Below are 26,657 nucleotides of genomic sequence, written 5' to 3'. Positions count from 1 at the left end.
AGGATAGCAAGCTTTTATCAAATGTGATTTCATAGATTCTGCCCTAATATTAACTCGGATGGAAGTACTTTTCTGAACATTTCAATTCAACAGGGTTATCTCGACGCTAAAACGCTGGGATCGAGCTTCGCGAAATCGCCAACGCTCGGCTCGGCGGGCGGGGCGCCGCGCAGGCGATTACCTCGTACCACTACGTCTAAAAGGTTTAGAATGCGTGCGCGCGGTCACAGCTCGGTGGCGCGGCAGCGGCAGCGCGCGGTCAGTGCTTGTACTCGGGGAAGGAGGACGACGCGGGTGCCGCGGACGGCGCCGCGCCCGGGGCGGCCGGCGGGCGCCGTGTAGTCGCGTCGCTGCTGGAACTGCCGGGGGGCGACGGGAAGTATTCTCTCTCCCTGTCTCGCGCCGCCGCCGGCACCGCGTCTTCACTCGCCCACCGGGCTAACTGTTGTTGAGCTTGAATAAATTCATCACTAGAAAATGATAGAGAAGAGGAACGGAGAGTCGAGGCGTGTGTTGGCTGTGGACGCGGGCTCCGAGGCTCTCGGGTTTTTTGAATTAATTTAAAATTTGAGAACAATGTCATGAAAATTTTGGTAATAGGTTTAACGTATTACTAATTGCATATTATGTAGACCCTGGAGCCCGCGTGATGTCGTGTTTATGATGTGTTAATATGGTGTGTACAATAAATTAGATTTGCAATAACTCTATTAATATCTACTTCATTCTGTAAACTGTATTCATATACATATAATTTAAATTTTAAGGCCAATCGACTCTATGAATTTACGGGGTAAAATTTGAACAATAAAATATTTGAAATGGAAAAAAATCCAAATGCAAAGCTTGAGCGTAGTGTATACGAGTGTAACTCAGTTGTTAAAACTTAGGTTTCCCATAGAATAGATTAGATACTTTATTGTGGTCAGTTTTACTGCTCAATTTTAAGAAAAGAATGTCACTGTGTTTTGGCCACATATTTTTCACTTTTTGAATCCTCTCACAGAGCTTACTAGGTAAAATAAATTCAGCTTCTAAAATGTTTTTACTAGGTTTGTACTTTCTTTACCTATGCTTTGTACTTTAGTCTGTCTTTAACACCTCTCAGGAAACTCCACTGTTATGTTTTAAAATCTATAACTATAAATAGCAGTAAATAGCACCCACCTATCGTATAACAATGATAAGGCATAGGTACCTAAACTTTATTTATGGGAAGCCTAAGTTATCCTAATATCCGATTTTTTATTTGTTGTCAATTTTTTCTGTTAATTTAAAATTGATATAAAATTGATATAAAATTGACATAAATATTAGTTATATTTAGATAAAGTTTAGTCGGTTTGAAGATCTCATTTTCGGCAGATTAAAAATGTTAGTAGGTACGAAATTATCATATATGATTTCATAACTCAGAGGAAAACATCGGCGGTGAAATTGCGATTTTATTGTGAGTGGGCGTGGACTATAATAAAATTCTGTAGAATATAAAACTATTAATAATTTCAGTGTATTGTATTTTTAATGATACAGTAGGCAAACGAGCAGACGAATAGCCTTACGATAAGCGTTTACCGTCGCCCATAGATACCCGCAACACAAGAAGGCTTGTAAATGTGTTGCTGGCTTTTAAGATCAGCACTTACATGCAAGGCAAAGTAGGACGGAATTCTTATATTTATAAAAATCGACAACAAGTAAACAACCGAGTGAAGCGGCAAAGCGCACTCACCTCTCGCTGTCGGGCGCGTCCCTCAGCCGCTCCGCGTCGGCCGTCTCGTAGAGCGCGTCGTCGTCAGGCGGCGCGCGCGCGTGCGGGCTGTGCGGGTGCATGTGGCCCGCGAACAGCGGCGCGTGGTGCCGCCCGCTGCCGCGGAAGCGCGGGTAGCCGAACCGGGACTCCTCCTCGCCGGGGATCCGGCCGCGGCAGCGGTTACTACGATGAGTGAGTACTGATTTACCTTCTTACGAAGTTTCAAATTTCTAGCTTGATATAAAACTTGCACCCCATACAACCTTTCATCCCCTTTAGGGGTTGAATTTTTCAAAATCGTTTCTTATCTCTTGTACACTTTGTAAATGAAACCTAGTGTGCAAATTTCAACTTTCTAGCATTTGTAGTTTCGGCTCTGCGTTGTTGAGTCAGTCGGTCAGTCAGTCGGAACACTTGCATTTATATAGCCCTGTAATGAGTTAAGACTCAAATATTATGTGTAACTTGAAAAGCAGCCAAGTTAAAGTGGGACTGGATTAGTCATGCTAAATGACTCGTGGGCCGAGATAACAATGAGTCAAACCAGGGATCCGGCAGACTTTGTTGGCCATGACGAGATAACTTTGACTCCTTTTTGAAAGACTAGCCACATAATATGTAGCTCAAAACAAAACTGGGATACGTGGAAGAATAGGAGGCTATTAGGGAGGATTGCCCAGTTGTGGGACGAGGCTTGTAAATAATAAATAAAAACTTATCTAAGAAGTGGGTCGTCGGTTTCGTAACGGATGTCTGTTTGAAATTGATTGATACGTATTTTTCTTTAGGTACATGCTAGCTTTTGCTGCACCGTTACCGCAGCAAAAAGTCAAAAAATGCGATGCAACGTATGTTGGCCAATTACCGCAGTGAGCGTGCTAAACTAACATAAATCTAGCTTTAAATAAAGATATTTGATATTTTATTTTTTAGGTATTTGGCGCAGCCGGTAGAATCCGAACGAAAGGGATACTTGTATTGAGTTCATGTGCGAAATATTGTTAGTATTTTAGTACTCTACTCATTAGAGTAGACAGTAAATATTAACGGCGAACAATTATTAATCTCGGCGTATTCGATTTAGTGGCGCCTAAAAAGGATTTTAATTTACAGTGTAATCTACTATAATCTATAGATATATATGTATATACTTTACAAAGTAACATATAGGTATACAATAACAAAAATCCTAAAAAAAAACTAAATAACTTCGCACGTAAAATTAAATGAAAAACTTACGCTGCCACTTCTCCAGGCTCGATCCTATAATGCCTATCAGCCTCAGTCTCCGACATCCTTATATCCTCAGAGCCCGACGGACTCATGTGCCTGCTCGAGTGGTGCTCCAGCTGCCTGATCAAATCTTCCAGATTCCTGATCCTAATGGGCCCACAAGATGGCGCATCGTCCTCCTCTTCTTCGCCGCCTCTCTGTCTTCTGAGTTCCGCTTCGTGGATCTTTTCCGCGCTGGATGCGCGTTCGCGCTTGTATTCATATTCTTGTAGCGCGCGCAGGTCGCCGGAGCCGACAGCGGAGCCACCGGCGCTGGCGCGTTGCGCCGCCGCAGTCTTTAGCGCCACGATGATGCCTTCGTGGTAGCCGTTTAAATCCTGGAAACATGCGTTGTTCATGAGTTTAAAAAAATTCGTATAAATAATCTTATGTTGATTTAATTTCTAAGCGATGCAGTACCGCATTAACTTTTTGCTGATTCCTTTTTTAACCAGCGACAACGGCAAGGCTTAAGGAAGATTAGGTATAATTTTGCTTATAGGTATGTACGTAAACTAGTATCATTCGTTCCTCTGTACCTTCAAAACTACCGAGACAATTTTATCCCACCAAAAACATTTTCGTGTAAAATGTTGCCAAGACGAAACCATAAGGCTCGCACTGACAAAAAGTTATCAGATATCTTGTAGAGCCAAGCTTCTAACTCTACAGGCCCTACCTTCACAGACTCTACACCTTAGTCAAAATATGTGGCTTGACCGCTTCGTCACATGGCTGTAAGGTGAAATATGTACCTATTCACTATTCATTATTTTTTATTATAAAATAGTTCTCGTAATAATGAAACGGCCAAGCCACATATTTTGACTAAGGTGTAGAGTCTGTGAAGGTAGGGCCTGTAGAGTTAGAAGCTTGGCTCTACAAGATATCTGATAACTTTTTGTCAGTGCGAGCCTTATGGTTTCGTCTTGGCAACATTTTACATGAAAATGTTTTTGGTGGGATTTCACATCTTTTTGTAAGTTGCTTATGACAATCTTCTGATTTAAAGGGTTGCGGGTGATTTACTATTAAAAATCCTGAAATATGTACTTGGGGGGCATCTTTTATATACAATCTGCTTTTTACTGATTTCCCATACAAACTTCAACCCCCTTTTTCCCCTAACGCCTTTTTCCACCCCTTTTCACCCTTACGGGGTGATTTTGGGGTTGAAACTATTTTCTATCCTTCCCCATAACAATAACTATCTACATACCAAATTTCAACGAAATCGGTTCCGCGGTTATCGATTTCCCATACAAAATTCCACCCCCCTTTTCACCCCCTTAGGGGCTAATAATTTCAAGTTTTTGAATTGTTTGGTTGTTTGTGGACTAATACTATCTCACATACCAAATTTCAGCTTCCTAGGACTTCAGGAAGTACCCTAGAGGTTTTGATGATCAACAGTGAGTGAATGAGTGAATGAGTCAGTGACGAAATCGGGGTTTTATAGACATTAATAAAATCCAAAGTATAAGAGCTATGCAATTAAATTTTTTTATGCTTAATAAGTCCACTATTGACATCATATCCCGAGAGTTTTGTTTATCTGGTATAATCCAAACCCAAGTTAAGAGGGTTCAAAAAAATGACGAAGCGCTTCGAGAAAAAGTAGGTAGTGCCCTTGCGCTTCGCTTTGCTCGTCTTGGCGGGGGCACTACCGTGCCCCCAGATTCAATGAGGTCTGGTAGGTATAGGTTTTGTGATCCAAGTAATATAAGCCTATATTATATAAAATAAATACACATTAAAGGGCTTATATTAAAACTCAGCAGCATTAGTTGCTAAGACTTTAAAGGTCGGGCGAGTGCCATGACCACAATCAATAAATATTCTCAGTTACCTTAAACTTATACTCCATATCGGCCACCGCCCCAGCCGGTTCCTGGCCATCGGACTGCGAGCCCGCCTCCAGGTGCTCGCTCTGGCTGTCATCCCCCCACTTATCCTTCCCGTCCACTGCCCCGTACGCGTGCTTCTTTAGTATCCCCTTCTCGGGCACCTTGGCCATCGAGTTGGTTTGCACGTCGATGAAAGCGATGTCCTCTTCGCCTGGAATGAGATGGAAAGGAATGAATTAGGTAAATCTAAAACGATGACTCAGTTACACTAGACCGGGTCAGAAGGCAGTTAACCTCCTCTAACTTTTAATCCCCGACCGTTTAATTTTGATGTTTCAAAGAACGTTGAATTCCCATGTCGGAGCAATACGGAACGAAATATTGAGGCATTTTCTGAAAAATAAACGGAAACTACTTTCCGCCTAGGAAACATCGTTGAGAATGCCATTTCGACAGTTGTCTCCCTTTATAAATTCCCCAGATTAAAAAATTATTAGATCTTATACATATTTATGACTTATACATTTGTTTTGAATTACCTGAATGCGTAGGCTCATCCTCACTACCCGAATGAACACGTTTCATTTGTTTATGATCTCTGTAACAGACAAAATATTGCAATGTAACCGACCATCGACAAGCAGAACATATTTCACCATAGCTAATTGCGCAGGGGTCTAAGGATTATGTTCACTCCGCCAAAACCTAGTACTATAGATAGCTATTAAATGAACTGTCATCAATAAAATGAAAGCATGCCCCGATGGTTTGGGCATGTACGATGATGGTGACTGAAGTCTACGCAAATAAAAGCAGGGATCATGATGAAATACTATTCACGCAGCCTAAGACCCATTTTTATTAATTCGCTTAGCGATATTTTGATTAAAAGAAATTAAGATCTTTAATAAGAGATGATGCACCAAAAATATATTAGAACAGAACTTTATCAATGACTGATATGTTGATGTAGTCATGATTATTGATTATGTTGAGATAATAAATGGAATCAATCATGCTAAGTAAAACCGTTTCTAAATTTCGCTGTAGTTTTATTTATTTGATTGGTAGTTTGGATTGGAAGTATTTTCATTATCTTTTAAAGTATTATACTATATTGATTTAACAGAAAACTTGTATACCTCAATTAAATCGATTTGTCAGACTGTCCCATAGATTTTGAGGAGTAGATACTTACGGATATCTACTAGTATTGCCAGGCCCCGACATGTGATTCCCGTGTCTGAAGATTACTCGCTGGGAGTCACCTCGGCTAAAGAGGGCAAAAATTACAGAACTCGTGAAATTGAAGTTTTAAATATTTATCTTAATTTTCAAATACCCCAAAAATGTTTCTCTAAATGTGCCAGAATTAAATTTACTCTTTCGATAGCGTGGGTCACACTCTAGTCTATTCAAAACTTTTTTCGGCACTTGACGACAAGCAGGCCAAGCGCTACATGGCAGTGATGTCTATTCATAATGTGCAAAACCAAACCTTAGGTGGACTAAAATCAAACAAGAATCCAAAATCTAGAGATTGTAAAACAAATTGATCTAAATAAGGATTGGAAAACAAAGCATGTCACTAAACGCCTCACTGTGTGATTGTGCTCTGTCACACTAGGAACACACGGAAAATCCATTACAGCGTTTTCGATCAGCTCTGCAGTTTTCACCAAAGCATTTTGGCACATAAGCGTCTATAATAAAAGCCATGTTTGTGCGCAAGAAAAACTTTGCAGAGCGGTGCGACGCTTTCAAGACTACCTCGCGTCAAGCTTTCGACGTACCTTAGGAGATTTCTGTTCGAGGCCAGACCCGATAAAAAGAGGAAACGAGATTAAAAAAACGGATACAAAATAATGATGATTCTACCAAAGTTTTCAAGAAGAAATCTCTGGTCAAATGGGATTATAATGAAAGTTTTCAACATAATCAGAAGAAACAAATAGAATATTCAACAGAATAAAAGAAGATTACCAAGGAGAAGGGATTACCTGAAGGTATTGTTAAAGGAGTGCATCTTCCCGCCTTCTAAAGAGATGTCTTCCTGTGAGTTGTTGCTGGTGGTGGAGCCGGCGCCGAAACTCTTCGCGATGGGTTTCTTCACGTAAGGCGGGTCGTACTTCGGCAAGCTGGTGCTCTTTTTCCTGATGCGGGCGCGGCGTGGAACGCACACTCAGATCAATCGATTACGTTTACAAGATACTAAGATACAATTACTGACCAAAAGCGAACGGGAGTGAATCTCCGAAGTTCAAATTTTGATTCGAATCGAATACAGGGAGGAACAGGAGTTGATCAGGTCGAAGGTTACGAATAACATCAGAATTGGTCGTATCGATTTTTGTTTGTTTGTGTGTGTATCATGTCCAGTTCCTCGCCGTGTGTCTTTTATTTCTGATATGCGCAAAACTGGTGCTTTTGGATATTTCAAATAACTGAGAATTTTTGAGTTGTATTCAATTAAATTTTTCGTTTCATTCCTCATGGGAATTGATGTTTCATGAAAACAGATATTCAAGAGATTGATCTTAGCTTAGATGTATAGGTTCCTTCCAGTAAAATTAAGACTGAATGAATGGATGAAATGCCTCATGCATGCAAACTTAGTTTTTGAATGTCTTCTTATGAGTTTAAAGATGTTTTGAAACATTTTTACCGGAAACAGCCTATCAGTTCCTTATAGTAACATTAGGCGTTTCTAACTAGATAGACAGCTGCTTGAAAGAAGAATCCGTGCATCGCACATTCGCTTCTCGTGCAAATAGTCATAGATTTTAGTGGTAGTGGTAGTGGTTGGTGACATTGGAGTCGAGCGTTCTATATCTTCACCAAATGTTCTACAGCCCAGCCCGTTTGTTAGTCACACAGACAACTCAATTTGTAGATGTGTTACGCCAAGGAGTAGCTTTGCTGTGATAACATTAGGTAATTAGATAGCGCAGATACGGTGCTGTATATTTTCTGGTTCTTTTACTGTCAAAGACTGCAGTTTGAACAGTATGTGGACCACAAAATATATTGTGCCGTGTAAGCGCCATCCAGTGCTGCCTATTGTCACTTAAGCATTCATTCCTTAACATAACAGGTCTAATTGATTATTTGTCTATGTTAGTGGTTACCGCATGGTACATACCTTGCGTGGCGGTACGATGGTTACCTGCCACGTACCATCCTTCGCAGGGACGTCACGCTTGTGACCAGTCTCTGTAACTGCGGTTGTTTAACACATGAGTGCTATAAATATACGGTTAATGCGGTACTAGGTGACGGTTCTGACATAGGAAGATATAGACGCGATCGCGACCAAGAAAGGAAACGAAAACGAGTCACAGTTCACATAAGCCAATGCATACATCCAAGAGCCCAGAATCTTAAGGGTTTGAGTCGAGAAGGTGTCGCTCGAGTACAACGAGGAAAGCCTTGTCGGCATGCAGCGAGGCGGCCGGACGGCGTGGCCTCGCTCGGCGATGCGTGTGTGTGTGTGTCGCGTGTGTGTGCGCGCGAGTCGGCGCGTGCGCGGGACGGACGCGGTCCGGCCGCCGGCGCGGACACAGAACCACAGATCAAATGCAGTTGTGGCGCGCCGACAGCGGCCGCGGCCGCGCCGCCTCGACGCGCCACCCGCCAACTCTAGCTCTACGACCACAACGTAAACGACATAAAAACTGTCCAAAAACAAAAAAAACCTTGCCGATGTAAAAATCAACAGAAACACCAACGCTAACTTCTAAAATAAACATACAGGTATACGAAGGTGACGATTTAAATTTCTTCTTAAAGACTACCTTTGGTCTGTTTTCTGCTCACTAACCTTAGGCACAGGGAGAAGTTTTTGTGTACTACGACTGACCTGTAGCAGAGAGCGCTCAGGGCAAATACTATGAATACCCCCCCTACCACAGACATTAGCACCGCCACGAGGAACACCGTGTTCGAGCCGTGGTAGTTCTCTGCGCCCAAAGAAAAGGGAGTCAGAACCCGTTCACACAGATACTGTTTACGAGAGCAGTTTTAGCGGACCCATTTTTACTTAGTGACATCAGTGTTACACGTCAGTATTACGGATCCGGCAAGCAATACTGATCCGAAAAAATGTCATAATAGGATAAAATAACTACTTTGTACTTGAAAAAGTTAAGGGTTCCAACAGTGTTACCTAATATCAAAGCTAGTACCAACGGCTCCGCTAAAACGCCCTCCGATCCGTGCGAACGGGCCGGGCCAACGCGTGCCGGGGCGGCGCCGGCGACAACACACGAAACGACACGACAGGACAGGCACGAGCGACAGACAGTGCGACAACACCGAGTTACCGGCCGTTACCTGAAGCAGTACGCCATCCACGCGAACCCCACGAACACTGAGAGCACGACCGCGAGCAACAATATCACCATGTTCATGGTGCTCATCTTATTAGCCGCGTGCTCACCTGGAAAAGGGGTCCCGCGCGTTAGGGCGCCGGCGCCGCCCGAGGCCCTCCGAGCAGTGCTCTCAATTCAACCACACGTTATAATTATTGTTTCGCTGATATTGCGATTTGCTGACAACTAATTGTAAAGCTAAGTAAGTATGTTAATATTTCGTTTCGTGTAGCAGCAGTGCTTGCTGACGTTTCTATTTTAACGCTATACTGGATTAGAAAACGAACAATTTCTATCAGGCTTTGAACATTTTTGTTCATTTTATTTAGACTCAGCAGGTATTCCAAATAGAATGGACAAAAACTTCATATTCGGCTTAAAATATCGTCATTTTTCTAACCCACGCACGCTAAAATCGTGTATTGCGGACACATTCATTTCTAAACGCTATAGTGTCATTTTGTTTGACGTCACGTGATAGCGTCACAACCCGGCTAATTTCCTCTGAGGATAGAACGTAAGTTATGTTTGAATTAACGTGATTTTGGATTTTGAAAGCAGTGCTCGGATTTGTGCGGCCAATTCAAGTTAACAATAAGTTAGTAGGGAGACTATTAACACAATACAAGACACCTGGAATCATAAAAGTTAGTAATACAAATTAAAGTTACTCATGAAATTGAAGATTTCTGTCTTGGAAACATGACTTAGTAATTTTGTAAACAAATGGAATTCAATTCGTAATATAATTGTAACTTGTTTTTGATTGTCATGTTATTTTATGTAGGTATTTGTAGGTTACCAAAACGCAAATATACATAGCATAATTTTCTAATTCTAACATTTTCTATTTATTTAGATAACACAAAAAACACAATATTGCCTGTTAGTAGCTACGAGTACCTTCCTAAACTGAAACAGATGTCATCATCATCACATGTATGAAAGAAAGAGTGACCAAGGCCTCCAGTGCCCTGCATTCGCGGCAGATGCCTAGAGACCCCTTGGCCACCCGGACCACGGCGGGCACGGGCAAATGTTTCTCAAGTACCTATGCAATACTTTAAGGGCTTACGGTACGGTGCCCTCTGCTCAAATCTAAGCTAGTAGGTACATCTATTTCAGCACAAATTAAAATATTTTCAAAAAATAATTTAGTTTGTTTTGTAACAGTACCTTCCTAATCCAATCTATCTTTCAGTATAGCATAGAGGAACGGTGCTATTTGATAGAATAGAGAAGCAACATCCATTAAGTACTCATTGCCCATTTCCTTATGTAATTTTACGTTTATCGTGGTGCTTCCACACTCTTTTTAAGCTCTGCTTTTTCATTCCATATTTTATTATCGCTGAACTGTTATTTTCTTTCAACAGGCAACTATTACTCATTGAGACAATTTTAGAAAACCCAAACACAATTAGGATGCGTTGTTTTATCACCGAGTTCATATGGGTACCTCCTGTCTCCATTAGATCAGCTCCATGTCAACATTAATATTGCCATCCGATTCACATATGTATGCAAAATTTCAGCTCAATCGGAAACCGGGAAGTGGGTTAAATTTAGCTTCCAAGATTGGACCCTCACTAACATACATACATAAGTACTAACAGGGCAAGTTAAATAAAAGCTTGTAAAAACAGAGATTAGACAGTCCGTTCCTCTAAGCTGCACTTCAAGATAGATTCTAACCAAATCCTGACCTAACTTCTGACGTATCTGTAACCGGCATCGACTCACCATACGGTGTTTCCTTCTTGGTCATGTTGTAGGCGGCCTTGGTGGCGTTGTCGGGCACCCAGGCGGTGGGGGTGGGGGGCAGGGCGTCCGGCTGCGAGCAGTCCGGGCCCGTCCAGCCGCGGGTGCAGACGCACTTGTTCGCGTTCGAGCAGATCTGGAATGGAGACGAGGAAGCGTTTAGATGGGGAGTGAAGTTGTTAAAAGATGTATCTTTTATTCTTGCCATTTTACGAGTAAGTGTTACAATTAATACAAAGTACACGTCAGTCAAGTATTTGAAGATCCAAGATCTAAACATAACGGCTGTTCGTCGTGTGTCAAAAAGAGCTAACCGTAAGATGACTAGATGATGAGCTAGACGTAGTGTCGTAATATTTTACGTTCTGTAAAACCATAGCGATCACTAGTTTTGATCAACGATCGGTCGGCCACATCATGAAAACTAACCTAACCATATCATGAAGTGATAAATTCTAAAATGGCATTTCATGAAATGATCAAAATCTATGATCTGGCCACGGCATCAGTACAAGTGTCGTTTTTGGTTTTGTCTGAGTATTTTCGTGAAGTAATACGTGACATAAAATATGATTTTTGAGTTGGTTTTGGACCATAGCTGGAACCAAACACATTTAAAAAATTTTGACAGTAAAATATTATCTTATCTTATCTTGTACGGGTGCAACGGACAATCGGACATGACTTTAAGATGCCTTGGTGGGAGCTTATGGATAGCGGGAGTACGCACTTTTCGTGACACTTTACGTATTATTTTCAAACACAGCTAATATTCCCCTTTATAATGGATAATATAAATCTCATGTTTAACCAAAGGGTATTTGTGTACGCTTTTCACTTCTTTATTAACAGCCAATTACGTTCAATCAGGTATGCTCCGTTCCCCTCGCGAATTAAAACGAAAGTTTTCGCTTAAGCAATTAATATCGGCCCCAATATCCATCATCCGTTCACTTAAATGCTGAACTTTAATCCGTACATGCTAAAGTAGAATTTGTATTGACAAGATTGAATTACATATGAGTTTAGAGAAGTGATCGATGTTTAATACATGAAAAGTTTTCGTATAGGTTGGATTTTCAATTTCCGGCAGCCTGTTTGTTATGTTTCGGGGACAAACAAAGCTGTGAAGAGAAAACATACGAAATATAATGTTAGGGTGCTTTTAGCTTTTATTTACATGCACGGAAACACAGAATTGTGAGCTGGTTTTTTAGGCATCATGATTTATTTTTGTATTCTATCATCTTTTTGTATTTTATTCTTTTGCAAAAACTTTAGGACTTTAAGGGCTTTTTGGTCTCATCGCCGGCTAGGCTAGACCGTTAAAGGATTAAATAAACATTCCGGGAAAACGCTTAGTACATAATATTACGATTAATCACAACTGCTAATTGGAAATAACAAAAGCAGCCAAAAATAAACATTGCTGGTCCGCCAACAGGCGTACCTTATAATAAACGGGCCCTTTCAATTAAACTTTGTTTGACCACTAAAGTTTGAAAGTCCATAGCGATCCGGGCGATAATCCGACAACGATATATTTTCGATCGTCCATTTGACCTATGGAAATTATATTGAAAACGCATTTTTGGAGCAGCGGTGTCCAACGGCGGGGTAAGTCGTACTTCTTCCAAAGTACTCCTTACCTCGGGGTAATGCCTGGGCTAAATCCGCGAAAATCGAAGTTCGCAAATTGCGGGCATTTTTCTCTGTCACTCTAGTTACGCCTTCATTGGAGTAAAAGAGAAAGATCCCCGCAATTCGCGAAAAACGGATTTCGCGGTAGCCCCTCTGCTTTCCACGGAGGCAACGGACTGAGCGGACCGGAGTAGAATGATGGCAAAAGCAGTCTTCTTTTCGCGCAGCAATACAATAGGTACAAATACTCTTTATTGCACACCTCAATAAAAGAAAACAATACAAAAGAAAAAGATAATCATATTCAATTGGTGTTGAATTCTTGTTTCTGAATGGACTGCGGTTATAGACATAATTTAAATGACCCTAGTGACTTTGTCTGTGTCGGGTTGGTATTGATTATCAATTTCGCCTGATCCGGGAGTAATTATAGGTTTTACAATACGCTTTTGTAATTTAGTATGAAGTTCCATCAGGCGGCGGAGCCAAGCTGACAATCGCTATCGCTTCGATAACGAAACTTTATCGATGTCTATTTTTGTATACGATTTTGAACAGTGCGCCAAGCGGGACGTTTTGGAAACTCAAAATCCCATACAAAATGACACTTAACGCAAACGCGTACGCCACGTCACACTATCGAATGAAATTTACACTAGGGGTAGGTGTATAGAACTAGCTACACCTTAACTTTTCTAACACAAAAAGTTAGAGGCTATAAATCCCATTTCGATTCGCAACTCAATTCAAGACCTAAGTTTTCCTAGCACGCCTAACTTAGCTTTTAATATCGAGAATAGAATCTAACTCTATGACATAGGAACTAATCCGCTGACTGAATCGAATCGCATCAGATTAAACTATTACAAATTGAACTAGCGACGCCACAGTGAATAGTTAAAAGACAGTAAGGCAAACAAATTATTGTTAATAGCTTTGAATGAACTCTATTCATAAAACAGTTTTGTTACACTACAAAATACATTAAAATTTAAGGTTACAAAATTAAGTGAAAATAATCTCCTACGACACTGTGATGGTACACTTGACATAGTGTTGTTTGAGTACATTTTTGAGCTGTTTAACCGCTCAGATAATATTGTAATACAAAAAGTATAAATACAAAACAGATTATAGCTGTGTCTCCTATTAAAACTGTATCCGTTTCCCTAACAATAGAGCTATCAAACGCTGTGGCGATGTGGCGAGTATAGGTATCAGACGGTCTAGCATGAGTTGCGTTCTCGCGCGCGACTCCATACATCAAGCGCGACTTTAAGTATGGAGTCGCGCGCGAGAACGCAACTCATGCTAGACCGCCAGGAGGGTTAGCCAAGATGACAATCGTTGATAGAAAACGCCAATAGAAACTCAAATAAGGTATGACCCTACCCCCGACCTCAGCTGAACTGGGAAATGGGCTGGACGAAGAAAGATAGCCCCCCGTACTCATCATCCTCCTAGCATTTGTCTCGTACTGTGACGGGGTCTGCTTTCCTACTTTTCTCCTTCCACTTCGTTCTATCCTGGACATCGGTTTCTGCTAACCCACAGGCCTGGTAAGGCGAAGCTATTAAGGGCTCTGATGCCTACGTTATAGCCCCCAGTACTGTTCTAACATAATTTACTGTGACATAGAATTATGCCGGGGAGAGTTAGGCAATTGATGGCGCGCAAGTTTAGCCAGCTCGTCAAACTATATTACTCAAACTCGAAAGGCCTTAACTATCATGTACGTCCATACAAAGTTCCGTCATTGTTCTATAAACGGGCCGGGAGAATGGTCCTCTCGCAAATGTAGTGGCAAACATGGAATATATTGATCAGGTATTCATATTTTAACAGGATTGGTTGGGACAGAGAGGTGGTCATTTTCAAATGGTTGAAAGCTTGTACAATGGGCTGTGCTCTGAAGAATTGTTTGACATGATGCCAACGGCCGCTTTCTATCACCGCACCGCTTTCCATCGGCAGGGTGTTCATCCACACACCCTAGAACCTAAATGGTCGCGTACTGTGCGGTTTAAGAGAAATTTCCTCCTGCGGACGCTCCGGCTGTGGAATGAGCTCCCTTCCGAGGTTTTCCCGAGGGTCTACAGTACCTATGGGGTTCTTCAAAAAAGAAGTGTACAGGTTTTTAAAAAGGTCGGCAACGCGCATGTAACACCTCTGCAGTTGCAGGCGTCCATAGGCTACGGTGACTGCTTACCATCAGGTGGCCCGTTGTTTGCCACCGATGTGGTATTAAAAAAAATGACACAGGTACTACATTGTCGGCTGTCCATAAGAAACAAAGTATAGAACGTAGAGCATGGTAAGACATAATAAAACACCCTGTACCTGACGGCCTAGCCTAGTCGGCAGTGACTTGCCTACAAAGAAGGAGGTCCCGGGTTCGAATCCTGGTAAGGGCATTTATTTATGAAGAAGAAGAAGAAGAAGAAATACATGTTATGTGTGTTTATTATTGAAACTTTCGCGTTTTGAACACATATCAACTCACATTTACAGACGGGTCTAACGCGAAATTTATTCAATTACCTTTATTTACCGACGTTTCGACACAGGTTTCACTGGTCGTGGTCGCGGCTAACTGACGTAAACGTCGGTAAATAAAGGTAATTGAATAAATTTCGCGTTAGACCCGTTTATAAATGTGAGTTGATATGTATTTATTATTGTGTACGATTTTAAAACTTTGACTGTCGTTTCTGAATTTTGTAGGTATTGCTTTAATGCAATGGGTTCCATATAGACATATGTATAATGATCATCAAAACAAACAGGATTGACTGATACTATTAAAAACTTTTCATCATGCCTATCATCACCACCATGAACTATTTCAGTCCACGTCCTATTAATACGTAATTACGTTTCTTAAATCAGCCTATAGTTCACCTAAGAATATGAAGTATATCTCGTGGTTATCTATATTTAGTTTCTTACATTGTATTAGTCTATTCTATATTATGATCAACACCAACATAATACAAATAAGTTTAAAATAATAAAATTATAAATACAATTGTTATAATAAAAGTTCATTGATAGAGAACTCTTTATTCCAACAACGAATAATATCCAAATATGGTAAATATTTTTTAAATAAAAATGCTCATTAGAATAACTTTACACTCATAAAAATAATACTATTACATTTAAATTTGTGTATTTCATTTTAAATGACGCAAACTTTTGCCCTAGTAGCACGGTCGCATTTTTATCATTTGTCACCATGCCTGTCACGTTCTAACAAGTATGTAAGTGCGAAAGTGACGGGCTTAGTGATAGTCGACAAAAATGGAACCGTGCTGAGCCCGCTGAACACTATTACCTTACTATTACGTGCATATCGCATTTCTGTGCTGATTGTAAAAGTACGTACTACTATATCAAAGGAAGGATGACCTAAAAAGAAATACGGCGCTGCGAATTAGGTCAAGTACTTTTGAAGTAAAACCACGGGATATACTTCTTAGGCTGATTTAAGAAACGTAATTACGTATTAATAGGACGTGGACTGAAATAGTTCATGGTGGTGATGATAGGCATGATGAAAAGTTTTTAATAGTATCAGTCGATCCTGTTTGTTTTGATGATCATTATACATATGTCTATATTATTGTGGAACCCATTGCATTAAAGCAATACCTACAAAATTCAGAAACGACAGTCAAAGTTTTAAAATTGTACACAACGCACAGAAAAACCTTTCACTAAACTATATGTGATCGTGACGTCACGATTACACCAATTCTACAACAATTTAATTCAGCATAAACTTTTTTAGAAATTCTTTATAATCAACCATTTCGAAAATAACATACCTAAGAGAATATGAGTTTTCTACGATATGAAACATTCCACAAAACGTTTGCCTACAAATAGAAGGAATCCTTTATCCATATGCAAATAGGGTCCCTGCAATGCTAAGCCGTACCTACTATGATTCCATCAGCGTAGGATCGTAACAGAATTTGAAGCTCGCAATCGAGTTTGCGACCGAGAGTTGCCCATGCCTGCACATGCTACACGGCTCGGCAAGTCAATTTCGCGCTCACTATTACAAAAAGGTTGACGATATATGCCACGGGAAAAGTTTGAGTTGTACCCTGTAATTTGTGCTTTGACGGAAACCGTTGGTAGCAAGTTGTTGAGAGTTAAAGTTTTAAGGGATGTAAAATGGGGCTTGGAATTCTCCATTTCACGATAGCTACAAAAAACCGGTCAAGTGCGAGTCGGACTCGCGTTCCAAGGGTTCCGTACATTAAACAATTTGTAACAATGTATTTTTTATGTGAAATGTGAGAGTAATGTCTATTAAAAACTCGGAGGGGTCGGATAAAAAACTAAGTAATAAGTCCGATTCACGCTTGACTGCACATTTCTAATAGATTTTCCTGTCATCTATAGCTAAATAACTATTCTGTGTATTTTTTTCATAATTTTAGACCCAGTAGTTTCGGAGATAAGGGGGGGGGGGATGGTAATTTTTTGCCTATTTTGTTAAATAACTTCTAAACTATTTATTTTAAAATTATGAATAAAATATATCTGAGATTCTCACAATGAGCTCTTTCATTTGATATATAACAAGATATAGTTTTCAAAACTTTATTTTTCTATTTCTCATTTACCCCTCCCCCAAATGTAACCCCTTTATTTAAATTTCTATTATTTACTTTATATGTATGTGTTTGGGTTATAGTTACATGTGTGAACCAAATTTCAACTTAATTGATCCAGTAGTTTCGGTGCAAATAGGCTGTGACAGACGGACAGCCAGACACACGAGTGATCCTGGGTTTCGTTTTTTCCTTTTGAGGTACGGAACCCTAAAAATGAATTTGCTTTTGAGTTTTATGTTACTAGCAGATATTTTGTATAATATATGGGTCTTAAGACACGATTTAATTAATGTACCTCTATAGAAAAATACTGATTCTTTTACATTTTAAAAATCATTATTTTTCTATGTTAAAGCTGATTTATTACACCATAAAACTAGTCGCTCTGTGAGCTGTAGATCTTGCGAACCCCCTTGGCTCCGAGCTCGTAAGATCTTTTATAAGATCAAAATAAATTATTGATTATCTTAAAAATTAAGCTAATAAAATTTGCGAAATTAACTTAATTTAAGCTCAGGAATACACCCTTCAAATGAACGGATTTAAAAAAATCACAGTTTATAAAATTATACGGAATTTATACCAAATTCCATTTTCATTAAAACAACGTTAATTAATGATTCATATTATGGTGGTATTTGTTAGGAATTCGGTGTGCGATGCTAATTATCAAACTGTAAGTCCGAGCGGAATTAGGAATTTCAAATTTCAAGTGACGAGAATGAGGCGAGTAACGATTTTTTTAAAGTTTTTTTCGTTAGATTCGGAAAAAAAACTCGTAGATTAGAAGAGCTCCTTATTGCCACAAAATTACGCATTTTTACATTCAATTTTCAAATAGCTTTTGTCCAAAACAATTTTTTCTCTCTATCGCATCAATACATCAATGCGAGCGAGATGGACTGCGATCGAGTCAACCCAGTCGCCAGCGTAAACGTCAAGTGTCAACTCATGGTAGCCCATAGATATACAATAATATAGAGATGAAATGCTCTAATGGAACTTTCAGTTAGGAGTAGCTGAGAAAGCGCTACCTATTATTATTTGTCCTTGTCCCAGTCTCTTTTTATTACTCACCGCAAAAGTATGGTGTATGGTGGGTAACAAATAACCCGACCAAATTACGTAGGTTCTTTTTGATATGTTGTCAGGAATATCAAAACGTGTTTTCAATTTTGTCGCATTGCGTATGTTCTGTCCCTCGTGGGCGCATGCGTATAGAGCATATCTATATACAATACTAGATCTATGTGGTAGCTGTACTGATCGCCTATATTGTCTATAGTCAATTAGTCATCCTAATTTCTCGTAATTTTGTCATTAGCACATCGCTTATGTCCCACGACGTACAAGGAAAAAGGAAGCCGAACTTATAATTAGTGACGTACGGACAGACGTCCCAATTATACACGGGGCGGCAGGCTGCTGGGCCCGGATTATTCCTGATTACGGGGAGGGAATAGTAACGAAGTGGACCTTGTTTACAAATGGGAACAAATCGGAGGGGCGGTACTGTCCGGGTTCGAATGCAAACATTAAACGGGTAAAAAAGGAGCTTTTTTAGGTAGGTTTAGATTTGTATTATAAGAATACAACATTTAGGTATTTTATAATAATTAAAACTTTCGCGTTTTGAACGCATCTAAAATTGTTCATAAACCATGTATGACTGTTTGTTTCTGAATAAATAAATAAAAATATAAAACTCACATTTGTCGACGGGTCTATCACGAATTTATTTTATTACCTTTATTTAAAGATAAAAGATTTTTATTCGTGACGTTCACAAAACATGTACCAACCAGACTTATTTACTTTAATAACCACCGGGAAATAGGGGTAATAAAATAAATTCACGATAAACCCATCTACAAAATGTGAGTTAATATTTTTTTTTACAGGCTAAGGGCTTCCTTATATTCTTCACGTGACTTATACCGTGACTTTTTACTTATTTTTAGCTTTCTTAACACTGTACAGAAACAAAAATACGTCTACGTGTATCAGTTTAATGGAAGTTGTAACATGTCGCATCAAATAATGGACATCAATCGCACGCAACTTCATTACGGAGACGTTTGAAGGCAAAAATTTAATAACACCGGCCTCCGCCGGCACTCAAACTATTAAAAAGCAGAAACTCGCTTTTTGTAACTAAAGTCTTTATAAACTGTAGTGGGGCGGAGGACACGGTAAAATGAGCTTTAGGTTAAAAGAATAAAGTATAAATTTGTCAAGGGGCACTTTTCTAAGAAAAAGGGCTTAATTTCCAGACCAATATATTTAGGACATGTCGAGTCGTGAGAATTGATCATAGCCTTGAAACACTTTATGCCTCCCTTCTCATTACGCTAATCTTGTTCATTATAATTTGAACATGCGTTTGACTTGCCTCTTCTGTATGAGTACATTTATTAGAAAATAAATCTGACGATGGATGTCAAAACTTGACGCTGACGAAATTGTAAATTTATTTATCTCAGTTAAAAAAATAATTAGTCGAGTTAAAGCCGCAATTAACGAAAACATTATTTTAAGAAGCAAAAGAAGACAGACATTTATTGTAAAAACCTTCTACAAACAGTGCCACTTCAGTTACAAAAAAGAGAGAAGAACTTACTCACTAAACACTTAATGGATACAGGGTAATTGTTAAAGTAGATGTTACACAAAAATAGGCAAGTCCACCAGCAAAGTAAAAAATAAAAGAAAAAGGAGTAAGATAACTACTAAAAATAAAATTTTGCGCCGCTATAGTGGTTACAAAAGGACACCACTCAGCATATGCTCTGATATAAATACCACAGCGCTGGTTTTCTGTGGAGCCCCAGGCCGGAGGGTAGCTTAGAACTATTACCTAACGGTAGTGGCAAACATACAATATTGCAAAAAGGAAGCAGAAAAATAAACATAATCATTTGAAAATAAATTTTCTCAACCGTATTCCACCATAGTTTTATTAATGCACCCTTCGCACCCGGTCATCCGACACCCGACGTTACCAGAAGCTTTTAATGAAAAATATTTCGAATCGTAAACAGGGAAATTTCACAATTAAATATTCCATACCATTCGGTATCCGAGAAACGAAAGCGTTAAACAGATTCAGAGGAGTGAAAATACTGGAAAGCCGATGCTGTTTTTATCAATTTGATACGACCTTGGGTCGTGTTATCAGCAGTGATCGTTAATTTTTCAGCAATTGATTAAAAGCATCTGTACGCCCTACTCTAGGTGGAATAGATAATTAGAGTTAATAACAGTAATATTAACCTTAACCAATCCTCTCCCTAGAAAAAATTTGAAGAAAATCCTTTATTTTTACTATGCTGCACCAAAATTGCTGGAAAATTAACGATCACTGGTTATCAGGTGTCTCACGCGCACCAATAAGTGCGAGTGAAAGGCAACTCCTGATTGCATTTCTTCAGCACCAATCAGGGTGAGCCGCTAACGCTGATTGCTGCTCACGATAGTCACGATCAAGGTCGTGTCAAAACAAAATGGGAGCCATATTAAATTGTTAAAACAGAACCATCCTCGGGGATGAGGAAGGTTATGAATGATTAAATCCATTGGCGTTCATATCCAGAACAAAGGCGCTTACGGAATATTCATTTGGGACAGGAATCAACTTAATTCATAAAGTTTTCTGATTCCACTTATTACCGAAAATTTTCGAAAGATTTTCTAAGTGTGGCCGTTAATAAACAAAACTACGTATAGATACCTACCTGCACCTATACATAATATATCATCAAGCAGCATTCGTTCGTTCGTTCAAAAGCAATATTTACCCTGGGTCCTGGGTTCGAAACTCGGTAAGGGCATTCATTTGTGTGATGAGCACAGATATTTTGTTCCTGAGTCTCGGGTGTTTTCTATGTATTTGTACATTATATATATCGTTGTCTAAGTACCTACAACACAAGCCTTCTTGAGCTTACTGTGGGACTTAGTCAGTGTTAAGAATGTCCTATAATATTTATTTATTCATTTTCTTGTGCTTTGAGCGAGGAAGCCACCAAATCACTTGTTCTTGGTGACATCGACCAGCCGTTTGCCTACTTTTCGGTATCTACAGTTTTTATAATAATAGACGATCATTCACTGTTATCATTCAGACGGTTATATATTGTCTTACCCCTTTCCTGGCGCATTCGTTGTTATTATGTCTGCTGGGGCACTTGGTACGTAAATTGTTCAATGTACGATCATTCACTGTTATTATTCAGACGGTCATATTTAGTAGTATCTGGTTGACGTAGACGCGGTTGTCGCCGCACTGGGTGCCGTGACCAGGATTAGTACAGATAGTTAGCTATGGTTGCTCTTTAAAATGAGACTTACCCCTTTCCCGGAGCATTCGTTGTTGTTATGCCCGCTGGGGCACTTGGTGTGGTCGATGTACGGGAAGATGGAGGTGCAAGTCTGGTTGACGCAGACGAGGTTGTCGCCGCACGGGGTGCCGTCGCTCACCAGACCCAGCGGGCTGATTTCAGGATGGTCGGGCAGGCCGGTCGTAGCTCTGAAAGTTTTGTTTAAGAGTTACATTGGTTGATATTGCTCGAACTTGAGTATTTAGGTAAATTATCTTTGGGATATTAATACATATCTTAATATAAGTATTTGGCATGTTACACATTTTTTATACAAACTGAAATACCTATTTTGTGATATAGCCCAACAAGATACCAAAATGCTTCAGCATGAGTCATGTCTTCTAAAGAATGACTTACGCTACAACGGTCCGGGCCAGGGCCAGGACGCCCGACACGTCCGTTTTTTATGAAAGCATCATAAGATCACCGATCACCTGTAATAGAAAAAGAAGTGCCCGAAGCCACGTTCCGGGCCTGGACTGTTGTAGCGTGAGTCATCCTTAAAGAGAGCATTTCGGTCAGAATGTAGGTATAATAGGTACTCACTTGCACTCATATTCAGTGCCCTTGATGGTAATAACAGTCCTTGTGTAGTACTCGTCCATGCCTTGCACCACCGGATACCGGTTGCCTAGTTGACACTGCAGTGAACCACATTTGACGTTCCTGTGTAGAAAAACGACAAGCCATTAGCCAATTGTTCAGTTTAGGTACAGGGGTATGAAGTTATTACAACTGTTTACATGAGAGAGTTATCATAATTAATGGCATAAGTCGTAACTGGTCTAACGCGATTAAATTTCATTATTGTCCCTTTTTTTAACATTTCAGCCAGGTTGCACTTACAAAACAACAAAACGCGAGAGTTTAAAGTATTATATGAAAAAGTTAAGTTTCGAGTCAATAAAAAATGGTTCCTATCCTTCTCTATTAAAAATTACATAATTTTAGACAAAACACCTCGACTTAGTCGCTAGTAACCCTGAGTAAGAAGGTGACGGTCCCATGTTCGAATCCCGGTAAGGGCATTTATTTGTGTGATGAGCACGAATATTTCCTGGCTACCTTACTCAATAAATTAAATATATCGTTGTCTAAGTAAGTACTGCTAACACACATCTTATTGAGCTTATCGTGGGGCTTAAGTCAATATGCGTAATAAGTAGAACGTCCTAAAATGTACCTAATACTTAATCATTTTAATTTATAATAGACTTTTCTGGCTGTAAAAGTGTTCTGCTACAATTGACTATAAAATGCAGAATCACCAATAAATAATCGATCAACTTACTCCATCTCACACTTGATGTATCCATTGCTGTCCTTCCCGCAGTGCCCCGTCACGGCGCCCTTGGAGTTGAACTGCTCGAAGCACTCCTTGTCGGCGCCCGTGGTGCCCGGGCCCCAGATGTTGGCGCATTGCGTTGAGAGGGTGGGGCAGGTGCCCGCGAAGCAGTAGCCCTTGCCTGGGTAAGATGTTGGGTTAGTTAAGTGAAAGAAGAACACAATTATTAGAATGTTAGAATTTAGAATACTTTCATCATCAACACTGTCAAGACAGTGAACAGCCATTTTGACATCAAAATGATATTTAAATGATGTAATTTTGTTCTCTTCACCGCAAAGGCACGCGCGAATAATAACTAAATTACATTTTGATGTCAAGTGTACTTTCGAATTAGCCTCAGTATTGAAAACAAATGTTTCCATATAATTACGAAGTCTGCATATAATTAAGTCAAATAAGCCGTTGACATGTTTTCGTTTAAAACAATGTTAATATGTTTGAGTCTCACGGGAGTTATATAGTTAAAATAATGTGTACCTTCTTCGCATAGTTCTCCATTCTTCCTGTACGCATCAGGGGGACATACACCAGTCAGGCCCGTGCACGTTTCTTCCAGGTCACACTCGTTGGCGGCATCACGGCAAGTCACGCCGCGTGGTTTCAACTGTCCAAAAAATGTAGAATTAATATTGAATAGCTAACGAATACTTGAGTCTGAATAAGTTACACCGTAAAATTAGCCTAATATTATGACTTACGGCGGTTTAAATTCGATTAAAACTCACTTGGCACTGTTCACAACACTCCCCCGAAGCGCACTGCGCTTCCTTGGTCAGCCTGCATGTGATGGGGTCGCAGCAGGGGTTAGTCTTTTGGCACTCGTCGATGGCCCCACAGTCGCACTCTTCACCCTCGTCCAGACGTCCGTTGCCGCATTGGCGGTGGACGATAAGCTGGTGAAAGAGAAAACAATTTGTTTTTGATAATTTGTCCCTCTCTTTCTTTTGAGAATCTCTGCCGGAAAAGAGGCTGCCGCCACGGATAATAACAGATAATTTATCTTGTTGTTAAAATCAGCTGCAGACCAGAAATCTCCCATTGTATTTGTTCATTGACGATAATATCAAGGCTGTTCCATAAATTGAAATCATATTTAGTTTCGAATTCAGAAATGTGGGTTTCGGTTTCATTTACACACCCTGGCAGAAAAAATGCTTAGTATAACGTTACTTTGTTTTACATTATCTTCACTTTTTTTTACAAATAAATAGTCCAATGGCAACCAACCTTGACCCGAAACGTTCCAATGGGAATGGAGAAAAATAAAGCCTCACCAACCGACACAATCATCTCTCGATAAATATGTAAACCTGCCAAATCGAAGCCTGAGTGGGGGCGAAGCATTATCATCGGGCGATATGTAAATTTATTCCAATAAACCACCCGGACGCGCGCTCCTGTTATTATATATTCGCAAACGAAGAGATAATTCTGTACGCCCAGTCTGTATTACCATAACTTTTATTAAAGGAGTGGGCCGCAAGGAGCGCTCAGCGACAAACAATGCCGGCGTACTGATTAATTTTCGTCGCGGAAATTCTGTTTTGCATTTGAACTATGCCGTAATGTTCGAATGGGAACATCGAACTTCGTTTCGTGCAGGTGACAAGCTGATTCTGAACGCGCCTGAACGGAATAAATAAAACAGACACGATTTCATTCGACGTCGAAGTCAATTTGGAAAGTAATTCAAGTCCTTTGATTACGTGTAAATACAAAGAATTTGTTGCGAAGTGTTCGATGACGAGATCTGAATTTCTTTTGATGGTGATAAATTGAACACTGATATTTTATTCGGTTGCGTTTTGGTTGGGTAATTTTTTTTACCGATACTTCTCATCCTTACTAGTCTTACTTATAAATATGCTAAATCAACCTCTCTGAACTTTTTGTCCCTTATTTGTGCTAGCTTAGTGGGCATAGGATACTTATTTATTTATGGAATACATTTCCTACCCTATCCAATAATAAACCCAGTCAAAAATACGAAGTGCGTTCAGTTTTCACCCTGATCTACGCGATATTCCGGATCCTAGATTGTCTGTGCCAAGATACGAGTACACCACGTTTCTCATTAGGCTTGTATAAGAAACACAGAGCCTGGCCTTATTCGGAGCTCATTGATGTAGTCATTCTTCGAGCAGTCTGCAAACTTCTAACACTTCACGTGATCCGACCCTAGATGATTTGAGCCATGATACACGTACCTCATTAGGTTTGTTTAGCAAACACAGCTCCTGGCCTATCCGTAGCTCAACGGTGTACCTAGTCATTCTTCAAGCAGTTGGTTCACGTGATCTTAGCCTTAGTGTAAGGCCTGAATGGACGCTCGAAGCGGAGCGTTCGGCGGGGCGTGCAGCGTGGCATTGGGCTCACTAGTAATTTGAGCAGCGTGCACTAAGGCCGCTCTATACGCTTGCATTTGTTTAACACGCACGCCGCACGCCCCGCCCCGCTGCACGCCCATCTCGAGCGTCCACTCGGGCCTCACACTTAGATGATTTGAGCCATGATGTACATACCTCATTAGGTTTGTTCAGCAGACACAGCCCCTGGCCTATCCGAAGCTCATTGATGTAGTCATTCTTCGAGCAGTCAGAGAACTTATAAGGCTGTACGTGGTCGAGGCCAACGATGGTCTGTGCCATGATGCAGCCGTGCCAGTCCCGGCAGAAGCACTGCTCGCGGCCGTCATCGTGACCCATTCCTGTGAAGGCAAGCGAATAATGACTGAGAGGTGATAAGATAAAAGATAGTTTATTCAAGTAGGCATATTACAATGCGCTTATGAACGTCAAATAAAGCTACACTGGCTACAACTTTACACTTCTGCCTCGAGAAGATTTAAATCGGCTCAATTGGCGGAGGGTATCCCAATATGGCACCGGTAACAAACTCGGCGGGACGCATTTATTCAAAACATTAGATCACATTACGTGGAAGGAAGGAATAATTGATCATCATTTTAATGGTAGTTTAATGTAGTTAAAAATAATAATTCTGCTTGAAATAGGCTCGATTACTGGATTTACTGATAACCGTATAACATAACTGATAACTGATAACCGTATTCCTTATAGTTAGTTGTTGCCGCAGAGGAATAATATATATAGGTACACGTATATCTTATCTTACCAAATGAGACAATATATAAGATACGTGTAAGATATACTCGTATCTTAGAATGGTAACTTTAAACATGGCTACCCCATACTTAGCAAATTAAAAGTCATAAAGGAGCCTTGGTAAAACCTAAATTAATAAACAATGTTAAGGCTTACAACATCTTATAAGTTTGTTACATATAAGGTTACATACATGTAATAGCAACGCGACTCGGGTACGAAGACACTTCACTTACCGATGTTATGTCCGATCATATGCGCCATCGTTCCGGCGAGCAGATGCGGCTCGTATGTGTTGGTGTCGACGGAGATGCCCACGGACTTGGGTGTGCACACCGTATCTGGTACAGAGATGCCGGACTCCCCACCGGGGAATGACAGGCCACTGGAAAAAGAAAAAGATATATCAGGAGACCTATTGACATATAAACGACGTACGTACCAATTTGAGCGTACACTGATCATAGAATGACGTATAAATGTCACCGTAAAATTGTAAACACTCGTCATATTATAATCTCGCTAGT

At 40.1% G+C, this 26,657-nt stretch overlaps 1 protein-coding gene across 12 annotated transcripts in view; it reads right to left on the bottom strand.

The window, feature by feature from the left end:
- Positions 1-26,657, bottom strand: part of LOC134649042 (disintegrin and metalloproteinase domain-containing protein 11) — a 631,585-nt gene continuing 604,928 nt past the window's right edge. For 2 of the 12 annotated variants that reach the window (XM_063503743.1, XM_063503752.1), the window contains 17 exons: positions 26,367-26,515; positions 25,528-25,712; positions 23,731-23,898; positions 23,483-23,609; positions 22,949-23,123; positions 22,204-22,323; positions 21,626-21,803; positions 10,986-11,139; positions 8,693-8,831; positions 6,873-7,025; positions 6,666-6,677; positions 6,071-6,145; positions 5,412-5,470; positions 4,875-5,083; positions 2,993-3,363; positions 1,733-1,936; positions 1-470 (listed from right to left, as the gene is read on the bottom strand). In XM_063503743.1, the coding sequence (XP_063359813.1) occupies positions 260-470; positions 1,733-1,936; positions 2,993-3,363; positions 4,875-5,083; positions 5,412-5,470; positions 6,071-6,145; positions 6,666-6,677; positions 6,873-7,025; positions 8,693-8,831; positions 10,986-11,139; positions 21,626-21,803; positions 22,204-22,323; positions 22,949-23,123; positions 23,483-23,609; positions 23,731-23,898; positions 25,528-25,712; positions 26,367-26,515 (2,689 nt within the window). In that variant the 3' untranslated portion in view covers positions 1-259. Of the gene's footprint in view, positions 471-1,732; positions 1,937-2,992; positions 3,364-4,874; positions 5,084-5,411; positions 5,471-6,070; positions 6,146-6,665; positions 6,678-6,872; positions 7,026-8,688; positions 8,832-9,204; positions 9,311-10,985; positions 11,140-21,625; positions 21,804-22,203; positions 22,324-22,948; positions 23,124-23,482; positions 23,610-23,730; positions 23,899-25,527; positions 25,713-26,366; positions 26,516-26,657 lie in introns of all 12 variants that reach the window. The other 10 variants (XM_063503746.1, XM_063503744.1, XM_063503748.1 and 7 more) reach the window with 10 other exon arrangements.

This window comes from Cydia amplana, chromosome 6 (assembly GCF_948474715.1).
Source record: "Cydia amplana chromosome 6, ilCydAmpl1.1, whole genome shotgun sequence".
Lineage (NCBI taxonomy): Eukaryota > Metazoa > Arthropoda > Insecta > Lepidoptera > Tortricidae > Cydia > Cydia amplana.
The sequence above is the reverse complement of the archived record's forward strand: the minus strand, read 5'-3'. Positions and strand labels throughout refer to the sequence as shown.